Here is a 20,291-nt window from a genome sequence, read left to right as displayed (position 1 = left end):
CCAGCTCTTTGCATGCTGTGGATACCCTAGCTGTTCAGTGCATTTGAAACGTTTAGGATTTGAAACATTTAGGATTTTGAAACAGGGTAACAGATCAACAGGTTTTCTGACTAAGCTACACTGAATACAGTATGAACTCAGACACCTTGTACACCTGTGGACATGTTCTGACCTCCACAACTTTCTGCATATAAAATCCACATGTGGTCACATTTTATCAGCATAATACCCAACTGCCTCTGTATTCATTCTGCAAGTTGATTACAATGCAATTTGCTCCCAAATATAAAAGATTCACTTACAAAACATCCTTTGGGTGAAGTTTCTCAGTTAGCAATTAGAATTAAGAATATTCCCACTGTAAGACTGAGTATGCTGTATCATCAGGCTTTCAAATACAATGGAAAGAGAAATGTGGCATGCCACATTTTAAATTACAGAAAGAAAACATTAATTCCAGAAACGAGGTGTGATAAGAAAGAACCATCTTCAGATTTAGCTCTGATTCAAGGAATCAGAGAAACTCTTAAGAACTTCAGCTAGTAATTTTATCTTTAAGAAAATCCTTACCTATAAGCTTGTTTTCCTTGACAAAGCATCTGAATTCTGCACCAGGGATTAGTTCACACCATTTCCGAAGAACAAGCTATAGAGGAAAAACATATGACAAAGTATTGTTTCAGAAAGGCAACAGGTTACTTTTTGTCAACAGGTATACCTTCCAGATCTACAGTTCTGCTGTAATAGTAAGATGACCTCTGAAGTTATTCCTGATACAAGAAAACAAAACAATCTTAACCTGCAGTTCACATAATCATCTCAGCAAATACTTCAAAGCAATTAGACTTATTATTAATTTCATAGAATCCCAGAATGCTTTTGGTTGGAAGGCACCTTTAAAAAAATCATCTAGTCCAAACTAGTTTAAAGTAGAAAGGTTCAGACTGGACATAAGAAGAAACTTTTTCACCATGAGGACTGTCAAGCATTGGAACAGCTCCCTCATAGAGGTTGCACAGCTTCCATCCACTGAAGTTTTCCGACCAGATTTGATAAAAAGCCAAGCAATGCGATTTGATCTCATCGCTTACCCAGCTTTGAGCATGAGAATGGACTAGAGACCTCCTGAGGTCCCTTCCCACCTTAATTATCTTATGTTCTTCCACTTTGTACAGCATTTATAACTGTGAAATTATTTCTGAAACAACTTCAAAGTTACATTAATGATAAAGCATGGAAAACAAAAAAACCCTGCTGTACAACACAACAAATCTGTCATGGAATTGGCAGAAAATTGCTCCCCAGTCAAAAGAGCTGATGAGCAGAATTAAATTTAACTAAATCAACCTCTATTCTGGTATACACCCAAGCAGAATTCTGTGACGCCTTTGAAGGCGTAAACCAGTTAAAATAAGGACATGGGACAGAAATAGTAACTAAACTATTATAGTCAATAGGACAGACTGCCTGGTAATTAAAGCATGTCTCTGGCACTTTCTCAAGTTTCTGCATTTCCTAAGCTGAAGTATTCAGATGGATCCATTATTTTGAGGGCCTCAATTACTGCTCATGGGTACTGGAAACTCCCAACACCTATCAACCGCAGTAGAAAAACCTCAGTAATCAAAGGTGACACTCCTACCTACAGTGTAAACATGAAACTCTTTGTTCCAACTTTCAAATGCCCCGTATTTTTAAAGCACATTAAGATACTGCTTTAAAAAAAAAAAAACTACCCACAAAACAGAGTCCATTCACTTTTCTAAAGCCCTTTAAGCCCACAGCATGATGACAAATGCTATATTTACATAAAAATTATTATTAGAGACATGACTAGATGCTATCATAAAAGTGATAGCACCACATGAAGAGTTTAAGGCATTGTTAATATTTACATTGCTAACTTAACATTTTAATCTGGCAATGAGCATATGGAACAGATATGATAGACTACTTCAGTTCAGGATGCCCCCAGCCGCTACAGCTAGCTTCTCTCTTAGTAACCTCTGTTGCGATGTTCACAAGCAGCATAATATCAAGAATATACGATTTTCAGCTACTGAACTTGTCCTTCCTAGCAAAACCTGACAGACATGAGAGGAAATGGCAAGGAAGCTTCAAAAATCTGAACTTTAGCTCATGTGATCTGTAATTAAATGAACTCCTTATGACCTGTAGTGCTTAACCGGACTTCCCCACACTGCCCAAGCAACACAATTAAAACAAACAAAACAAATTTTATGGGCACATACCCAAGCACAAATGGCAGCCCACCTGTGAGCAATTAATTTAAATTACCTAGAAATCATGCAAAGAGTCTCACCTCATAGTCCAAGGCTGGATCAGGGGAATCATCAGTACAGTGAATAAACCTGGAAAAGGCACAGGCATCAAAGTCTGCTTTTTCATGTAAGATTTTAGCCACAGTGAGAAAAATAACCCCCACTATCAATCACAAAAGTAACTGTTAAATTCTCTCCAAGACGTACAAACCAAGTAAATTCAATACATCAATAACAAGCCTCCTTTTGACAGTTATTGGCAGGGGTGGGATGGGGGTGGGGTAGTGTGGAATTCACCTCTTCTCATCTAGTGTGATCTGGAAGCACTTAAATTTGGACAGGAACAGGGCTAAAATGTGAGTGTTTATTCATTGTTCAGGTTTTTTGTTTGAATCAACAGTGCTGCTCCTTTCCTCTTTACTGTTATGTTGGCATAACTCGATTCTCAAAGAACCAGATAAACTTGAGCAATCTAATCTAGTTTCATTGCAGCATGTTTTCCCTAGTACTTTTAATGTTTAACTTCCTAAACCACACAACAGAGACACATCATCATGCCTTACAGCAGTTCATTTCCATGAATAACGGATGCAAAACAGCGCCACTCGGCACTTCTGATTCCACAGCATGGTATCTTTCTAAATTAAGAGCCTTAAGAAATACTCTTACAAACCTCGAGAGTGGGAATAAACAAAACTAATTCCGTAACTGCAAGCAAATGTCAAGGTTTTGTCCCTTGTGAGTAGCTGACTTTGTGTGCCACCTTTCAGGAACTATCAAGAATGGAGGCAGTTATACCCAAGCCAACTTCTATGTACTTTTTTGTCATTTTACAGCAAACCTTGCAATAAATCCTGTAATTTTCAAAGGGAATTAGCAAAAGAAGATGCATTTTCCTTCTAAGTGTACTCCCTGACCTTATTGGCAACAAACTACTTTGATGCACAGAACTGTGTAAGGGGTCACTGCTGAGGAATAGTCTTAAAAGGCAACATTTATACCATCTCCCTTTGGCACTGAACTTAGTTAAGCAATCCAAAAGTCTAACATCTCTAATATAAGCATTGTGCTTGTAAGACATGGCTGCCCAGCCTTCAGTTTGAAGCACAGAGCTGTTGCAAGAGTTCATTCAGTATGCAGCCAGCAGAAATAAATGTCACACATTTTAGTTTAGACTTTAATATCCGATACACGCAGAAAAGAAGGAAGATAACAGGCATGCTTTCCAAAAGTACTGTAATCAAAGAGATCATATATATCTGTAAGCCTATGTAAACAGATAACATCCTTCAACTACAGATTATATTCCCTGCAATTTAAGAACTGTCAAGGCAATAGAAACAAACTCATGAGAGCTCACAGTTTTGCTAGACTCAAAATTCCTCCCTTACTAGCACAGATGCCTACCAGGCTCAAGAAACATACACACACACCCCCCAACAACCATAAACTATGTATAAAAAGGCAGCTGAAGTCCAGCACATGGAGTTTTACAGACCCTGCACACTAGGACCTGTATTACCTCTCACAGACTTCCATATCTGAGATGGGGGTACCCGCAATCTGCTTCATTCCAAAAACATGCAGTCTTTTCCAGCAGTCAAAAAACAGCCTTATAAACAATCAAAATTATCCCCTGCTCAACCCTCAAATATTTTGGGTGAGAGCTATGTGGCGAAGGATACTTTCTCTTTCCTTGTAAGTCAGAAAATGAAATCCTTGGGTGCTATCCCAAGCCACACAGACTGCTCAGGTATTGCTGCCAAATCAAGCAAACAGGCAAAATGATGAGCATAGACAAAAATACTGCAAGACACAGTAACGTGGGGTTTTTTTGAGACTTAATGACACAGGACTGAGTACCAGTGAGGAAAAAGTGGGAGAATGCAGCAAAAGGCAAAATAAATCCAGGTTTTTGCAGTCTCATTTTCGTTCTATATAGTATCATGAATTTTTGTCAACAAAAGGACATTACTACCACCCCTTTTTGGGGGGGTAAATTTTGGGCAACTTGAGGTAGTTGCAATTTTGTATTTTTTACCAACGTACTGCAGCATTAATTGTTCAGACCCAGCTGAATTAGTCTACTACATATGGCCTTTTGATCCTAAGAGGCAGAAGGCTACGTGGGGTTTCTTTAACCTGCATCCTATTCAGGTTTGGAGGTACTTGAAAGAACAACCAGAAAGACTTCAGGAACCCAAAATTGAGAGGTATCTGGGCTCTCTTTTCTGAAGCCTTTGAAAATTGTGATTTTGAATACTACTAAGGGTGAAGGAATTAAACTCCACTGCTTATAGGCCTTGTGCAGTGGTCAACAGCTTGTTTACAGATTCATACTGAGGTGTCAAGAACAGAAGGATCAAGGTCTCTTCATATGTAGGAGCTGTACGTTAATCTCCAAATGCACATACTTGACAACAGGACACTCTACATGAAACTATTATGCGGTTCAGTTTCCAACACTGAGAAAAGCAATCTAAGAAGGTTTGTAAGACCTCCAGTACCTATCCTGCTAAGAGAGCCACGAACTCACTTGCAAATCACTGAGATTATTCTGTGGCTAATAAACTATTATGAATATAATGAAAATTGTAAAAGCTATTCTGTACCTGACAGTTCCCCTGCTATCATCTCATAGTTTATTTTAAAACCTTAATAAAAAAATATCAGGGAGAAACTTCTAACAGCCTTTGAACTGCATCTTTATTTCTTGAATATTGAACCTTGCTGGAACTTTAAGGACTAAAAGAAATAGGAAATTCATGCACCATTCAAAAGAGGATCTTGTACTACATTGTAAATTGCTAGGAAAAATGGGATGCGAGTAAAACCTCAAGGAAAAAAAGTCAACGAAGGACTCATTTTCCTCATCCTCTCATGTGGAACTGTCTACCTCGAAATAGGTTTTACTAAAGTCTAAGTCAACAGCTACCGTTCTTGCAAAAAGGTATCCTCAGTGCCAAGTCACATCATTATGAGCCAACACTGCCTCCTATGTTCTGTTAGGAGAAGACAGGCTGTTACTCCTCCACATCTCAGAAAAACTTTATAATTCCTTTACAATTTGTAATTCAATATTTAGAAGTGTTAAGTCTGGTATCAAAAATGTAGTCACAATGCTAGCTTAAAAACAAAAGGACTAAAACATCTGCTAGGTTTTAAAGTTAAACAATGTGCTTAGGAGCCTGATGAACTAAACCTCACTCAAGAGCAACTTTCTCAATTGTTCTAAGAAACAGGCACTTAAAATTTAAACAAGCCCTCTTATAAACAACTAAACAAAAAATTGCATCTCCCCTCATGTTCCTTTCTATCTTGTACATTAATATATTTGGAAACTTTTCCTTGGCCCAGTGGGAGTTGTTTCATCTGCTCTGTTAACCTAGTAGATATTTCTTACCTACTAAATGTGGCATAGATGGTCCCTTCACTCTGTTTCCCAGGCTTAGGCAGGGTTGAGTGGCTACTTTTAGACTCTTTACTTCTCCTGTCTAACCAGCTTCTCAAAAAGTTTTCAGGAATGAACTTCTGGAAGCAAGAGGTCCATAGCACCAGCTGGTCCAATAAAATACTGAGTCAGTTTACAACACTTAAGTGCACATCAGAAAACAGCCATTTGCTTCATGTGACTAATACTGCCCCTCTACAGTAAGTCAAAGGGCAATCCCTGCAAAAGATGTTCTCTGCATTAGGTTGCTTTTTGACAAGGTTGAACTTAACAGGACTTTTTATTTCACCTCTACAGGTGTGATTATTAAACAACTGGAAAAATAAGAACACTTTTACCATTCAAAATCCCAATAGTAGCATCTGCAGATTTAAAACATCCAGTATTGCCCTGTAGAACAGGAACAATCTCTGAAGATTGACAAAATTTCCAAGGTTTATTAACAAGCATGATATAACAACAAGCTTATCTTACAATTCAAAGGGCATTATCATATCATTAGAACTACTGCTAATACTTATACCAGTCTCAAGGTGGGCAATCATGTCTTAACAAAATGTAGTCCACACATTCTAACAATAAGGAAAAAAACTGTTCTAAACCAATATACTCAACAGGGCTTTAAAGGGATTTTTGTTCAAAAGAGAAGTTTTAATCACTTAACAGAAATCCCAATTAGAAAGGCAAGGGGTTTTTATCACATATCTACAACACTGAGTTTTTGAAAGCCTACATTAAAACCTGAAGAGTTAAGGATCACACCACCCACAATGTTTTTTGTGAACTCAGCTAAGTAAAACACAGTGCTTACTTTGAAGCAGAAACAACATCGACTACAATAATGAGTGCATCACTCTGAAATCTTTGTTAATTTATACAAAATTAACAAGGAGGAAAGTTAACTCATTATTCTGAACTTTTCAACCAAACAAATTGTCAACATCATGAGAGAATCCAAACATTTTAAATAGTCAAAGCTTATCTAGTCATGCTCAGTATATTTGCATTAAGACCATATTTTTAAATGGTTTGTATTGAAGTATTGCACAGCTGAAGTCTACTCAGAACTTGAGACAGTTGAGAATTACAGCAAGGGCAGTTCCCCAACCTGAACAATGTATGGATCAATACCAGACAAAAAGATAGGAAATGGGAGAGGAAGGAAGAGGCAAAGAAAGTGGTTTGCCTTAAGTCCCACGTCACTGGCAAAGCTGGATTAAGAAACAGATCTTCAAATTGCCACTGCAAAGACTTTTCCATACTATGACCCATGAAGTGGATTTTTAAGTTAATACAGTTGAACAGAAAACAAAAAACAAAAAACGGGTATAAAACATTTCAGCTGTTACTTATGCAGGGCAAGAAACTTTTAGACCATACTGAGTATTAATGAAAGAAGTAGAAACATAGTGCATTTATCCCTTCTCCTCCCTCTGACTAGCCCTTCCAAGGGATTTGGATGTATTATGTATCCAATTTCCATTTGTTCAGCACTTCAAGTTCTTATGCCAGCTACATTTTTAATTTCTGCTTGCTAAGGACTAGGGAACTGGCAGCTAATCAATAGTATAATTAAGGAAGACCACGGTTCTGATTCAGCAATATTAATGTCGCTGTTTGGGTGGGGACATTTTGTACAAATAATTTAGCAATTTAGAAATAACCATGCACAGACTGGACAATAATATGTGCTTTAATCAAGTACAAGATATTCATAAAATATAAGATCCATAGAGACCAAAGTGATTTTACACATTACACACGTTCCCCTAGCCGTAAGTACAACTTCCATTTAAATTCATGGGAACTGCAAGGCGACACTACCCATATTAACTCTACCTTACCAAAACAAGAAAGCCTGTTCTGGCAAAAAAACCCATAACGCGAATTTATACCAATATTAGATTAGACGTTATAGGAAGAGAAATAAATACAATTCTCAAATGAAACTTCATGTAAACCTTTAGATTAGATGATGATCCCACAGTCGTTTCACAAGCTTGGCTTATTTACCACCCACTAGCTGAGCTGTGCTATCTGGCGGTGTGTGCCATCTTATCTCACTGGAAAAAGAATTAAATGGATTGGACTATTGCAATTTGAGGTGTGGTCTTTCTGCTAGAGGTTATTCTCCCACAGCAGGATCAGTAGAAGAGAGCGTGCCTGCTACAGGCTGCCCAGCCACTACCATTCGTAGCCTGGTGTGAACTTAAGGTGAAATTACTGATGGTTCAAGTTAACACCCATGCTGTGAAATCTCACAACATAGGAGCTAGAATGCATTCATTGCCTCTACTACTAAGCCAGCACTGCCTGCAGAAGGCAAGGTGAATAGCTGAGGCACTAACTTTACCTGATACGAGATAAAACCTGACAGAAAATGCACTGATTTCAGTCTCAGTGAAGGTGGTCAAACCAACTCATTCTACCATACAAATGGCATAAACTAAGAGCACAAACACACAGAGTTGCCACATCTTTTAAACCAAATGGTGCTTGCTAAACACTTGATTGTGTCCCAAGCTCCTTAGAAAGTGGTTAACCAAACAGGAATTCTCCAAGGAGCTCAGAGTACTTTTCGCTGAACATCTTTATACATGAGGATAGTAGAATACAAAAAATGTATTATTTAATATTCACAAAGGGCTTGATACAAAGTGTAGTTCTTTTCAGACCCACAAGACTCAGTCCTGAAAGCATTTACAACAAAGGACACATTAAATTTTAGTGCTCAAAACCTTCGAGCAAACTGCTCTCAAGACACTTGGCCAAGTCACCTAGCCTCCCATTACGGGAAACCATGAAAAAGCGCTTCTTGGTAAGGCACCGAAAGTCTCCTGAGAATTACTATTCACTCACCTCTGAAATGTAAACTATAGATTTCTCATCTCCCCCATCCCTTTCATTTTCTGTGATCCCAGAATCGTAAATTCTCAATGCTCAAAATTGTTTCCTGAGTCCAATATACTTCTCAAACTGTCTTCTCACTCCAACATCTTCTCCCCTCCTCAGTCTCTTCCCCTGCACCTCATAATGTTGTAGGTTAGACATAATGTAAAACCTGGCATCAGAATTGGACTGGCAGCATTGCTAGCACTCCATAAATGCAGAGATAAGGATGAGGATGTTGCTACCTGTAATTTTTTTCATGTACCAACAAATTAGGGAAAAAAAGTGTTATTAGAGTTGCAGGAATAAAAAAGAAGGCAGTTGCACAGCATTAATGCAACTGATTTCATATTTTAGACAAGACAATTTTTATTGGGTCATAAGCTACTTAACACAGGACTATTATGCTTGGTAACCCTCTATAAAGCACTTAGAACAAGGGCCTTGCATTTGGCTGAGTCTCCTAAATATTGCAGTAACATAAATAAGTATTGAATAATTACTGGAAAACAATCTCTCAGATACCAAGCCATGGACTACCCTTTTTCTTTGAAATTCTGCTTTTCTGAAAAAAAATAATACTAATAATAGTAACAAGAACATTAAATTCCAATAATATTATTTTCTTTCAGAAAAAGGCTGCATTTTGGAAAAGAGTAACATGAATCAGATGCAGGTACAACAGGAACTGTTCCTATACAATTAAGTACTCTCTTCACGTGAGCAAATAAAATAAACCCCAAGCACATCGTATTTGTAACTTTATCTGTAACTATTAACCCTAGTCACAGTTCCTGGAGTGCATTTGTTCAAGAGCTACAAGAACTTGGGTTCAGAAGGAGCTCTAGGAATACATTAGCAGAAGCCTCAGGCATCTTCCAGGCAGTCACACAAACTTCAACAGCTTTAAAATTTGAAAGGGACATGATAAAGTCACGCTGTATTACCCTAAGAACTGGCAACAATAAGGTAGGTAGCAACAAGTAAATGCCAAGAGGGGTGGGAAGGCAAAAAACCCCAAGATTAAAACATCACTTGCTCTGGAAAACAACTCAGTAAAAATGCTCTTAGTCCATAGCGTCATTTTGCATGTATTACTTTAATAGAATGTCTTACTGTTTTGCTTTTCACTCATTTGCATATTAAAATCAAGAGAATTAAGTATAAGAATAAAATGGAGGCTGCTCCTCTCCTGTTGACTGAAACTAGGCAAACCATTCTGGTTTACTAGGAAAGACTCACTCATGGTAAGTAACACTGAATATAATTTGCCTCACAATTCTCTGCACTAAATTGGAACTGGCATTTATTTTTGCAGGGTGGAGGGAGACAAAGAAGGAGGGAAGGGGTGGGGCAAGCTTCAAACAACAACTAACTTACTACTGTACCTGAAACTTATATTACTGTACCTAAACAACTTTTAAACATTAATATGTATTTTCGTATCACACATTTATTTTACTTTACAGTAAAGAGTAAGATCTTTCAAGAGAACTGAAAAGTTACCCTCAGAGGGTTGGGTGCTTTTTTGACTGGGTATAAATAAGATTGTCTCCAAGAAATCTACTTACGGCTGAGTGAGGTCACGAGTAATGAAGTCTGAACTCTTGAAGAGGAGGAAGATGTCACTGAGAGCTTTACATTTCAGAGAGCTGTTCATTGCTATCCAGTAGGCATCCTAAACAAAAAAGGAGATTATCCAAAACCACACCTTTACTAGCAGGAAGGAATGCAAGCTGCAGATCTGTCAGCACTCAATATTATGCAACATTTGAAATACATGCAGAAAATTATTTTTGGATTTTGAGGAAAGCTTCATCAGCTGTTACAAGACACATGGAATAGTTATTGCTTTTCTTATGAATACGCTGCTGAAAGCGGAGCAGATCCATTTAAAAACTAAGTTTTTGCCTTACTGCTTCCAGGCACTTTCCTGGAATGCTTGAAGACAAGACAACATGATACAAAAACATCTGGGTGCACCCATCCTTAACATACAGTTAGAGTTCTTAAAAATTACTGAAGTGAAGTTTGTTGCTTTTAAAAAAAAAAAATGTGGGGGATTTTAATCTTTATCACAGGCAAAGTTTTCAACTAATATCCTAAATGAGGAGAGTCTGACCATCATACTGTTATCTGTGACAAGGATACAGGGTTTTATGTGAGAAAGACAGTGCCATCTTGCATCACCCTCACCAAACAGTGCACAATCTAGCTCTAATCCACCAGGACAATTTGTGGGATCACACTTCACTGATACATTGACTATCACTCCTTCCTTTATCAGAACCACTAGTCTCTTCTACTTTCCAATGCATTAAGATAAAACAAACAAGAAAAAATCCTTCTGTTAACATCTGTTACAAGTTTTGGGAGTCAGCATTCTTACCCTTGGAGCACTCCAGTTAAGTTTAGGAAAAACACTACCACCCAAGGAACTTATTGCTTCTTGAACTTTAGCTGTAAACTCAGGAAATTCCGGTGCCTGAACAAAGAACAACAACAACAAAAATATCAATTTCAATACATTTAATAGTGAAGTGTAGCCATCTTCTAAATACCATTAGAAATATATATTGTAGAAGGAATAAATGTGTCCAAAAATCAGGAACAAAGAACCCCAGAAAAATAACGTATTTGTAGAAATAAATTGCTTAAGAATCAACTCTGACATTCTTTCAATCAGAGAAAATTGAAAATACGTTTCCAGTTCTCACTCTTACTACTAGCAAGATTCCATGAACTTCAGGGGAAAACCTGAAACTTTGTAACGTTCATCATGCAAGTTGCAACAGCTGGCAAACACACAAGTCAAATAAACAGACCTTAAATACATACCTCTTGTTTTATACCTGATGGTAGATTATTATATACAAATAAGATCCAAGAAGATTTTAAAACAAACAAACAAACAAATTTGCAAAAATAGTTTGTTTAAAATTAAGCATCTCTTTAAAAAACCTAAAATACAAATATTGTTGCATTCTGTCAAAGTATTAAAAGGTACGAAAGAGATCAGTTCTGTTTTGTAATAGTTGTCTAGCTGCATTTAGGAGCACAGTAAGAGAGTAGAAGTAAATAAATCAATTCATAGGCCATTTGAGTGACAACTCATTTAAGCTTTAGTTTTACGAAATGTTGTTAGTAATACTTTAACTAATCAGCTCTTAAATTAGGTCTTAAAGTAGCTCCTTAGTAATATATTACATCAGAATAGTGGACACTGCAAAGGTATGGGTTGGACTAGAAAACCCTGTCTTGTAAAGAACGTTGTCAATATTATAAACATAAGATAGGTGAAAAAAACTTCTCAGGATGCTAGAAACTCTGAATGTGGTGCAACAGAAAAAAAACAGATTGCTGACCTTTAAAATAATATGAAAGGATTTCAGGCACATGTCAAAGGTTTTTCATGAAATAGGATTTATAGCAAAAAGTGTATAAGAACACTATTTCTAAATCTTTTTAAACTCAACGCAAAGACAACTTCTAGGCTAAAGCTAATTGGTATCTCTAAAACAACAGAGCCCTCACAGCCACACAAGTGATCTAAAAAAGTTCATACCTTTCAGCATCTACTTTCTGCAGCCCGCCCCCCAAATGCAAACACTTTAAAAAAAACCCTTTCACATTTTAGCACAGTGACGTAGACTGAACTTCAAACATTCTGAAACTTTCGTTAGTACACTACCCAGTCTCCATGGGAAACTACACTTGGAAAACTGAAAAAGCACTTCTCTTATTTTACTTTATTTTTAGAGCTTCAGTCAATTCTAGAAATTGTTCCTGCAAGAAGTAAAACTCTTCATCCACTGCATTCTGATCCAATCTCCTCTTGTTTTGACAGAAGTCAGGAGTTGTACTATATATCTAATACCAGCACATACTAAGCCTCCCCAGGGAAATGTTACCATCATGTCATTTGATTAACACAATTGAAGAAATATACACAAGATGATAGCTCTAAGGCTGCATAAACAAGCTAGATTCTAGCATTTCCTAAATTCTGAATGCCTGACTTTGCATCAATATTAATGCACATTTTTTAAACACAGAATTTTCTACAATCTTATATTCTAACTCTTCTTCAGAATAGAGAAGGGACAAGGGAAACAAGTTCTACCTGACAACTCAGGTGGGTCATCAAATCAGAACAATCACAACCACAGCCCACCTTACTGCTCCCTGAGCCAAGAAACCAATAGAGAATTATAAACTGGGGTTTATCATTAGTAAGATACGAATGCCCTAGGCTGACAGTGAATGCAGAACAGCAGTCTTCAGCCTGTCCCACTATTCTTGACAAATTATGTTCCCCACTGTCTCCCTGCTCAGCTTCCACATCGCTACTTGATCCATTCTCATCTTTTGCGGTAACTCCAGATGCAGCTCCCCATCCTTCTGCATTCTACACAGGCTGTTTCTTCACTCTCTTCATCACTGTCAAAGTGGTAACAGGCAACATTTAAAGCACAGAAGACTATTTCCATTCACTCACTGGCCTCAGAGCAGTCCCTAGTTTTCAGGTAAAGAAAGCATATTTGCCATTGATGGAGTCTTCAGGGCAATCATTCACCAAATTTACGAGATGATAAAGAGCACATTGTGAAATTCTACTTTTAGAGACTCTTTCTTTGACCAAATGTAGGTGTATTTCTGTAGGAACTAGCCACGGGGACAAACCATGTTCATTATTACCCATTTGCAAAGTTCCAGGTTTGATGAAAGACAAAGCCCTGGCAGTCTCTGAAGAGCCACCTTGGATGGCAAAACACCCCTCTTCTTGCTCTACCTCTGCTTTTATTGCTGAGCATGATGTCATATGGTATGGAATATCCCTTAAGACAATTTGGGTCAGCTGTCCTGGCTCTGTCCCCTCTCCTTCTCTTGCCTGCCCCTGCTGGGGAGGGGCATGGGGCAGACTGGGAAAAGAGAAAACAGTAATGCTATGCAAGCACTGTTCAGCAGCAGCTGAAAGTTAGCTCCATCCCAGCCAGACCCAGTAAAAGGTTAGCTGTAAAGTTGCAATCCATACACAGTATGCAATGCTTACCTAGCTAAACTGAAATCACTTGGCCTCTACCCTTCTGATAGTTATCATACCTTTTGATTATATGTTTCCTTACTGTGTTGTACACTATAATGAAACCTGATTCAAAAGTATGGTATTAAGTCTTTAGCAACATTAACATGAGCTTCACAAAAGAGAAGATGGATACCAAAAGCCTTGTTCTGAAAAATTTACAACCTAAGGCATCTATTTTATCAAAGCTTAGATATTTGAACTGAAGCTATTAGTGTGTGCAAATTTGGCATGTTTTAGTTTTAAAATCTAGGCTGTAAATTCTGTGCTAGTATATGCACAACTCAAAGCAGGGTTGTGTTTATATTGCACCTAATCCAATGTGAGCAATTCAACACTATGTTGAATGTTAGGGAGCTAACAGGACTGAAGTAACACTATCAATGACAGACAAGTGGCACAAGTATATTAACTCTGACAATGATAGGGCAACAGCAAGTTTCAAAAGAGATGTAAAAAAAGATCAAGGAAGCCTGGTTCGTATCCATCATGATCCCCATTCTAAGCCAGGCACAGTGCAAGGAGAGCACAAAGACAGAAAAAGGAAAAAAAAGATGATAGAAAGAAATGTACTTAGGAGGAAATAATGGCAAAGGTGTAAAAGAAGAGCTGTGAAAATTGAGCTGCAGGAGCTTTGTTTCTCCTGCATCCAGTCTGATTAAGTAATTGGGAAATATTCAAAGTGGTGAAAATGAAAGACAGCTATATTTAGAACCATACTTTAGTTCATTTCCTATAGTGTAACAAATGTGTGATTGTTGGGGATGAAGAAAAGTGTTTTATTTTTAGTTAAATAAAATTAAGCCAGCAAAACTTTTTTAAAGTTCCAGACATCTACACTGCCATCCATCTAGAATGGTCTGAAAAATGTTAAATACAGCAACAGATATCTCTAACTGGCAACAAGTTTATATCACAAGGTTGCAGAAAGGATACTGCTGACAAACCTACATGTTAGGCTTTTACAGGACCTTACCTTAAGTGTTGTAGTGTTCTCATCATCTGACCACTGTTAAAAACAAGAACAAATCAAATGTTACTGGTTTCCTGAGACATCCTTTATAAGAACATCAGAATCCATATGGCTTCCTACAACATGTAGATCAAATCATTGCCCTGGAACTCCCATAGCATAACATCACCAAACTCCAACTATTACAGCCGTAAATTAAGACAGAAAAAAAATTGTATATTCAGCAGAAGTACTATGCTAAAGTATGGATAGAAGACAACACCTATATATTTTAATTGTGATTTATATCACAAACTTAGACATTTCAGAACTCAGCAGAGTTTTCCCTGTCTAAAGCTTGTCACCAGCTCCAGCACTTCCATCCTTGGACCCATGATCCATTAGTTTCACTTATATTTCTTTTTCATCTCCTTTTTGTACCATCTGTCAACCTTGTGCTTACAACATTTTTCAGCATTTTTCTTCTAGAATACCTTCTGAGCTATTATGGCCTCAGAAACTTTCACTGTTTCTTGAAATAACTCCTCCAAATATACTCCTCCTTCTAACTTTTCAGGGCATGAAAACAACATTAAGTTAAATTCCAATATCCTTCAACATTCCCTACCCATTATTACAAGTGCAATTATGAAGAACTAAAAAAAAAAAAAAAGGTCTTTTGTGAAAGAGCACAGAAATATTTTAAGCCTTCTCTGATGTCACAGTACAAATAATGTTAAGTTTTTCAAGGCAACCACCACTTGATTGTTATTTTTGTGAAGTACTCTCCTCACCTATAAATTATGCAGAAAAGGTTACACATTTGTATTTTTCTCAAGAGATTTGACATTAAGTTGCATTTTATACTGACCTGTATTTCCTCTGCATCGTCACTCCCCTCCTGAGCATGACTTGGCGGATCTTCTCTAAAAGAAAAAATTAGCAGGAAAAAAAATTAAGCACTGGAGTTTGACTTGATCATATAGATTACATTTCCACAGCATCTACCAGCTGTTGATCTCAAACTGTTTTCCTAAGAAGATTAAGGCTCAAAACCCCTGACAGAAAAATCAGAGCAAGCCAGTACAGAAAACTGAAGACCAAACACCCTGGCATTACACTTGGGCCCTATGCAAAACGCTTCACTTCTTTCAAATTAGCAGATCACTTTCTGCTCTGAAAATACCATAATTGAAGCTTTTCAACACCCTATTAATCATTCTTTTCCAACTTTACTGTACTCTCACAGAAGCACAAATTAAAAAAAATTTTTTTTTAAAAAAAAGTTCAATTTAAATTATGGTTTGCCTCCATACTCCTTTTCCAAGTAAAAATTTTAAAAACTTGAGTTTCAGATGTTGATCTGTGAATTTCTGGTTCTGAAAAGAAAATGTTCTCACACTCAGCACACAGGAAAGAAGATCCTACAGAAAGTGGATACACAGTCATTAGCTTCTTTACGAAAAGTTCCTTTTTCTACATAGGTGAGATCTGCATTAGGATATCTGGGAGAAAGCACTTGATTGCAAATATGCCTTTGAAGTTTTAGGTGACTCTGAAGTTCTTTAGCCAATATAACTGAGTGTGAAGATCTTAAAGGAGAAGACCAAGCTCTCGAAGAAGACTTATTCACAGCAAGTCATTGTAGCAAACAGGGTAAGTTCAAATGCACATCTCTGCCAAAAGTCAACTCTTCAACAAGCTAAGTGTCTGCAGTCCCTTAATGCACTTCCATTGGGATTAAACTATCAATTCAGTTTTTGAGATCTGGAGGTCAGATAAGAGTTAACTGAAGATTGAAAGCAATCTTGGCCTTGACTGCAAGAAGACCACATTGACTTCTAGCTAAGAAAGTTCAACACAGAGTAAAACTGGTTTCTAAAAGGGATTTTAAACTGGAAGCATCTTAAAAAATATAATTTAAGTCAATTATACAGCTGTCCATTTGTCTATTGAAGACAGCAGAAATTGTTTGTATAACATAGCTGAAAAGTCAAACCCTCAGTTTCAGCTTTTCTGAAGGCTGATTAAAAAATAAATTGCTGCTAAATAAGTTGCACAATTCTGCAGAAGCAGGTGACAATATTACTTCTTATCCAAAATGGTTTAAAAAACAATTCTGACTTTCTGTATATCTTTTATTAAAAAAAGAATTTTAAAATTAAAAAAGACTTTTAACCTTTACAAGGTGTTTAAACAGCTTCAATTTTATATAAATTGATTCCTGAGAAATTAGACATAGCTCCCTTATACTCACAGCCTAACTGGTTGCTCTGTGAGAGGCAAACTACCAGTTAGGAAACGATGGAGTGTGGACTTATTTCCAACTCTGATCATTAACAAGATGTATGCATGCAACAATAATTTTATAAGGAAGCCACACAGTGAGGTTCTAAGGAAAAAACAAAGAACAAGGCCTGGGTTCTTACCAACTGTTTCTCATATCTATCCAACTCATTCTTCTCCATCCAAAATCTTGGCATAGGTATACATACAAGACATTCAGTCTTACCATATGCATAGATTATATGTATGCAAATGATTGCACAAACTCAGTAATTACTAACATTTGATATATAGCTTATCTTATTGAGAATTATACTCAGGTAATGTCACTTCATCCTGGATAAGGCTGCAGGCATGTGAATGGTGTGGCACAGCTCAAGCCTCTGAACCAGAGCTAGCCGTATCAAAGCAACCAAACACAAACCAGCAGGCTGTGCACCCGAGAGACTGGTAGACCCTGCAAGGAAAGGCAGCGGAAAAATGAAAAAAGTGCCCTTGGTCTAGAATCAAACGTATGAAATGGATTTTAGGATCTGCCATAAGGCAGTTTTACTAACAGTAACAGTCAGCCTATTCACATGCTCATACAGTATGAGGTTTACTGCAGCCAGACTGGTCAAATTTAAAAAACTCACTATGCAAAACATAGACAAAATAGCGCTGTGAATATAAAAGAGTGTTAATACTTGGAGGTGGGGGGGGAAACACTTTACCTTCCAGAAACCACAAGCGTTCCATCATCCAGCAAATATTCTTTCACATTCTTTGGTAGGGGAAGTATAACACTGCAAGAAACATGAGAATTATTTTAATAATTTATCATTAATAATACTTGTTAAAATAATAACAAGAGTTGAATAAAAATTTATTTTTTAATAGAGCATACCTCAATATGTTTTATCCTCTAACACTATGAAAAAAAAAATTTCTTCTTCTCCCCTCTCATCCCTTCCCAAGAAGCAATGCCCGTTTTCCCTCCAGGGAAATAGAGGAGAAAGAGGCAAAAATTTTAGATGAAATGCACGAAAATGCCTGACTCCTTCAAAGCTCTAAGAAATTCAAAGAAAGAGTGCGTGTGGCCAGTGAGAAGGAGACAACATTTTGTTCAAACTAAGGATTTCCCTTCTGAGGTCCAAACCAAAATTTGCCTATACCCCTTGAATGTTCCAAAAATGCAGGACTATCACTAAACTTACCAAAAATATGCATGTGCTAAACACTAAAAACCATAAAACATTAAATGCTTTGATTACTAAAAGCCTTATGGCAGCATTTTTTCATCCAACAGGACAACTATCTTGAGCTTGATTTTCCTGAGTTACTGGTAGCTCTTGTAACCACCTCGTGACCTGCAGCAGCACCTTAGAAACTGCAGAATTTGCTACAGCTTCCAGAAAGACGAAGTCACCCACTTGGTTTAGGTGCATTCAGCCTCAGTTTCTTTGAGCAACCAAGTGGGAACAGCAGTGATGTGGAGGCACGGAGCCCTACCAGGAGAGCAGGGAGCACAGGGGTGCCGAGCCTGCAGCCGGGGCTGCCCGAAACACCTCCTCAGGGTGTAGGGAGGAGACCCCAGCTCCTGGGAGTCCAGCTTGAGCAAGCCTTCCCCACCTCCACTCCAGCTCTGCCCCGCACAGGTACCCTATATCCCAGCCAACCCTGCCCCAACACAAGCCTATTTCCAACCCAGCCCAGCCCAGCCCAGCCCAGCCCCACACGCCTCCCCTCAGCCCAGCCCCACACGCCTCCCCTCAGCCCAGCCCCACACGCCTCCCCTCAGCCCAGCCCCACACGCCTCCCCTCAGCCCAGCCCCACACGCCTCCCCTCAGCCCAGCCCCACACGCCTCCCCTCAGCCCAGCCCCACACGCCTCCCCTCAGCCCAGCCCCACACGCCTCCCCTCAGCCCAGCCCCACACGCCTCCCCCCAGCCCAGCCCCACACGCCTCCCCCCAGCCCAGCCCCACACGCCTCCCCTCAGCCCAGCCCCACACGCCTCCCCTCCCAAACAGCTCCCCTAGGCCCCACACACCCACTTCTCCCGGCCCCTCGCCCAGCCTAGGCCTACACCCAGCCCAGCCCCACACCGCCAGGGCCCGGCCGCCCCCAGCCCCACAGCGCACCCCTCGCTCCCCTCACCTGCGGATGGTGACGGCCCGGAAGAGCGGGTACCACAAGGAGAACTGGCAGTGCACCACCTGCTCCTTCTTCATCCTCCCCCTCACCCCAACTCCAGCCGGCACGGCCCGGCTCGGCCCGCTTCGCCCCGCTGCTCCCGGAAGCGCCCGCTCCGCCCGGAACCTCCCCGCGCAGCTCTGGCCGCCACCCGGCCCGCCATCGGCGGTGCACACGGCGCGGCGCCACCCGGCCCCGCCTCAGCGGCCCGCGCGACTGCGGCCTCGCCTCGCCTCAGCGCTGCGCGGTGCCCGTCCCGCCCGGCTGCCCCCGACCTCACCGTACCCGCCCGCGGGAGCGGCTCCCCTCAGCTGCCGGCCCGCGCTCCCGGCCTCGTACGTGTGCGTGGCCCAAGCGGGGGTTTCCCGGCGGTGACGCTGGAAACACGGGTGGCCTTAGGGAAGCTGCGGGTGTTCTTCCCGCCTAGCAGGGTTTGCTTTCTTGCTTTGTATGTGCTTGTGTAAGATTTCATCTCTCCAGCGTTACAACGCATCAAACGATTCTATGACAACACAGCTCTACAGCGGCAGAGGTTCCTCTCTCCTCAAGCAGGGCTCTATTTCATTTCACGTTGTTATCCTGGGGAGAGGCAAGTCATAACGGAATAATACGCAATTTTAAGCCCCGTGGTTCTGCCGTTGTCTCTGTGCCTGTGTGTCCCCTGGGTGGAGGGCCGAGTCGTTTCCATCTGATGCGTTCCTCAAAGGCCCTCATCTGCCATTTGAGGCCGTCTCCTCAGGCCCTCTCACACGCCAGTTGTCTGGAAGGTTGATAACAATACGGAGATGCAGCTCACCCTCTTCTGCCTATGCAGGATAGTCTTTGTTGTGGTCTGTTCTGCGGGAAAGAACCATTCATTTTTCCATATTTTATTTGGTGCTCAGTGGGTCATCCATGCTGCCAAATAAGATGACAAAAGTTGAACTATTTTCCCCACTTTTTCCCTCTCCCTCTCTCCCATCAACTTCTGCCAATTAACTGATATCAATGCTAGAATCATATTGCTGAAATGTGAGTGCACTGACTGATGGTAACAAGTCTAAAGTGACTTAGGAGCTTTTAGTGATGTTTATCTTCAGCGCGCCTATCTGGGCGTGCTGTTGGTTAAATCATGCATAAAAGACTGCCAGTGTCCCTTTGGACATTCTTTGTAAGAAACCCTGTATTTTGTTTT

The 20,291-nt window shown here is 39.6% G+C and overlaps 1 protein-coding gene across 2 annotated transcripts in view; it reads right to left on the bottom strand.

Annotated features, from left to right (window-relative positions):
• Positions 1-19,172, bottom strand: part of CDC123 (cell division cycle 123) — a 37,012-nt gene extending 17,840 nt beyond the window's left edge. For both annotated transcript variants that reach the window (XM_059816192.1, XM_059816193.1), the window contains exons 1-8: positions 19,082-19,172; positions 17,657-17,728; positions 15,529-15,583; positions 14,682-14,714; positions 11,012-11,107; positions 10,194-10,300; positions 2,324-2,372; positions 571-646 (exon numbers count right to left, since the gene is read on the bottom strand). In XM_059816192.1, the coding sequence (XP_059672175.1) occupies positions 571-646; positions 2,324-2,372; positions 10,194-10,300; positions 11,012-11,107; positions 14,682-14,714; positions 15,529-15,583; positions 17,657-17,728; positions 19,082-19,155 (562 nt within the window). In that variant the 5' untranslated portion in view covers positions 19,156-19,172. The remainder of the gene's footprint in view (positions 1-570; positions 647-2,323; positions 2,373-10,193; positions 10,301-11,011; positions 11,108-14,681; positions 14,715-15,528; positions 15,584-17,656; positions 17,729-19,081) is intronic.
• Between the last annotated feature and the right edge of the window lie 1,119 nt (positions 19,173-20,291).

Source organism: Gavia stellata, chromosome 4 (assembly GCF_030936135.1).
Source record: "Gavia stellata isolate bGavSte3 chromosome 4, bGavSte3.hap2, whole genome shotgun sequence".
NCBI classification, from domain to species: domain Eukaryota; kingdom Metazoa; phylum Chordata; class Aves; order Gaviiformes; family Gaviidae; genus Gavia; species Gavia stellata.
This window is presented reverse-complemented; position numbering and strand designations above follow the sequence as displayed.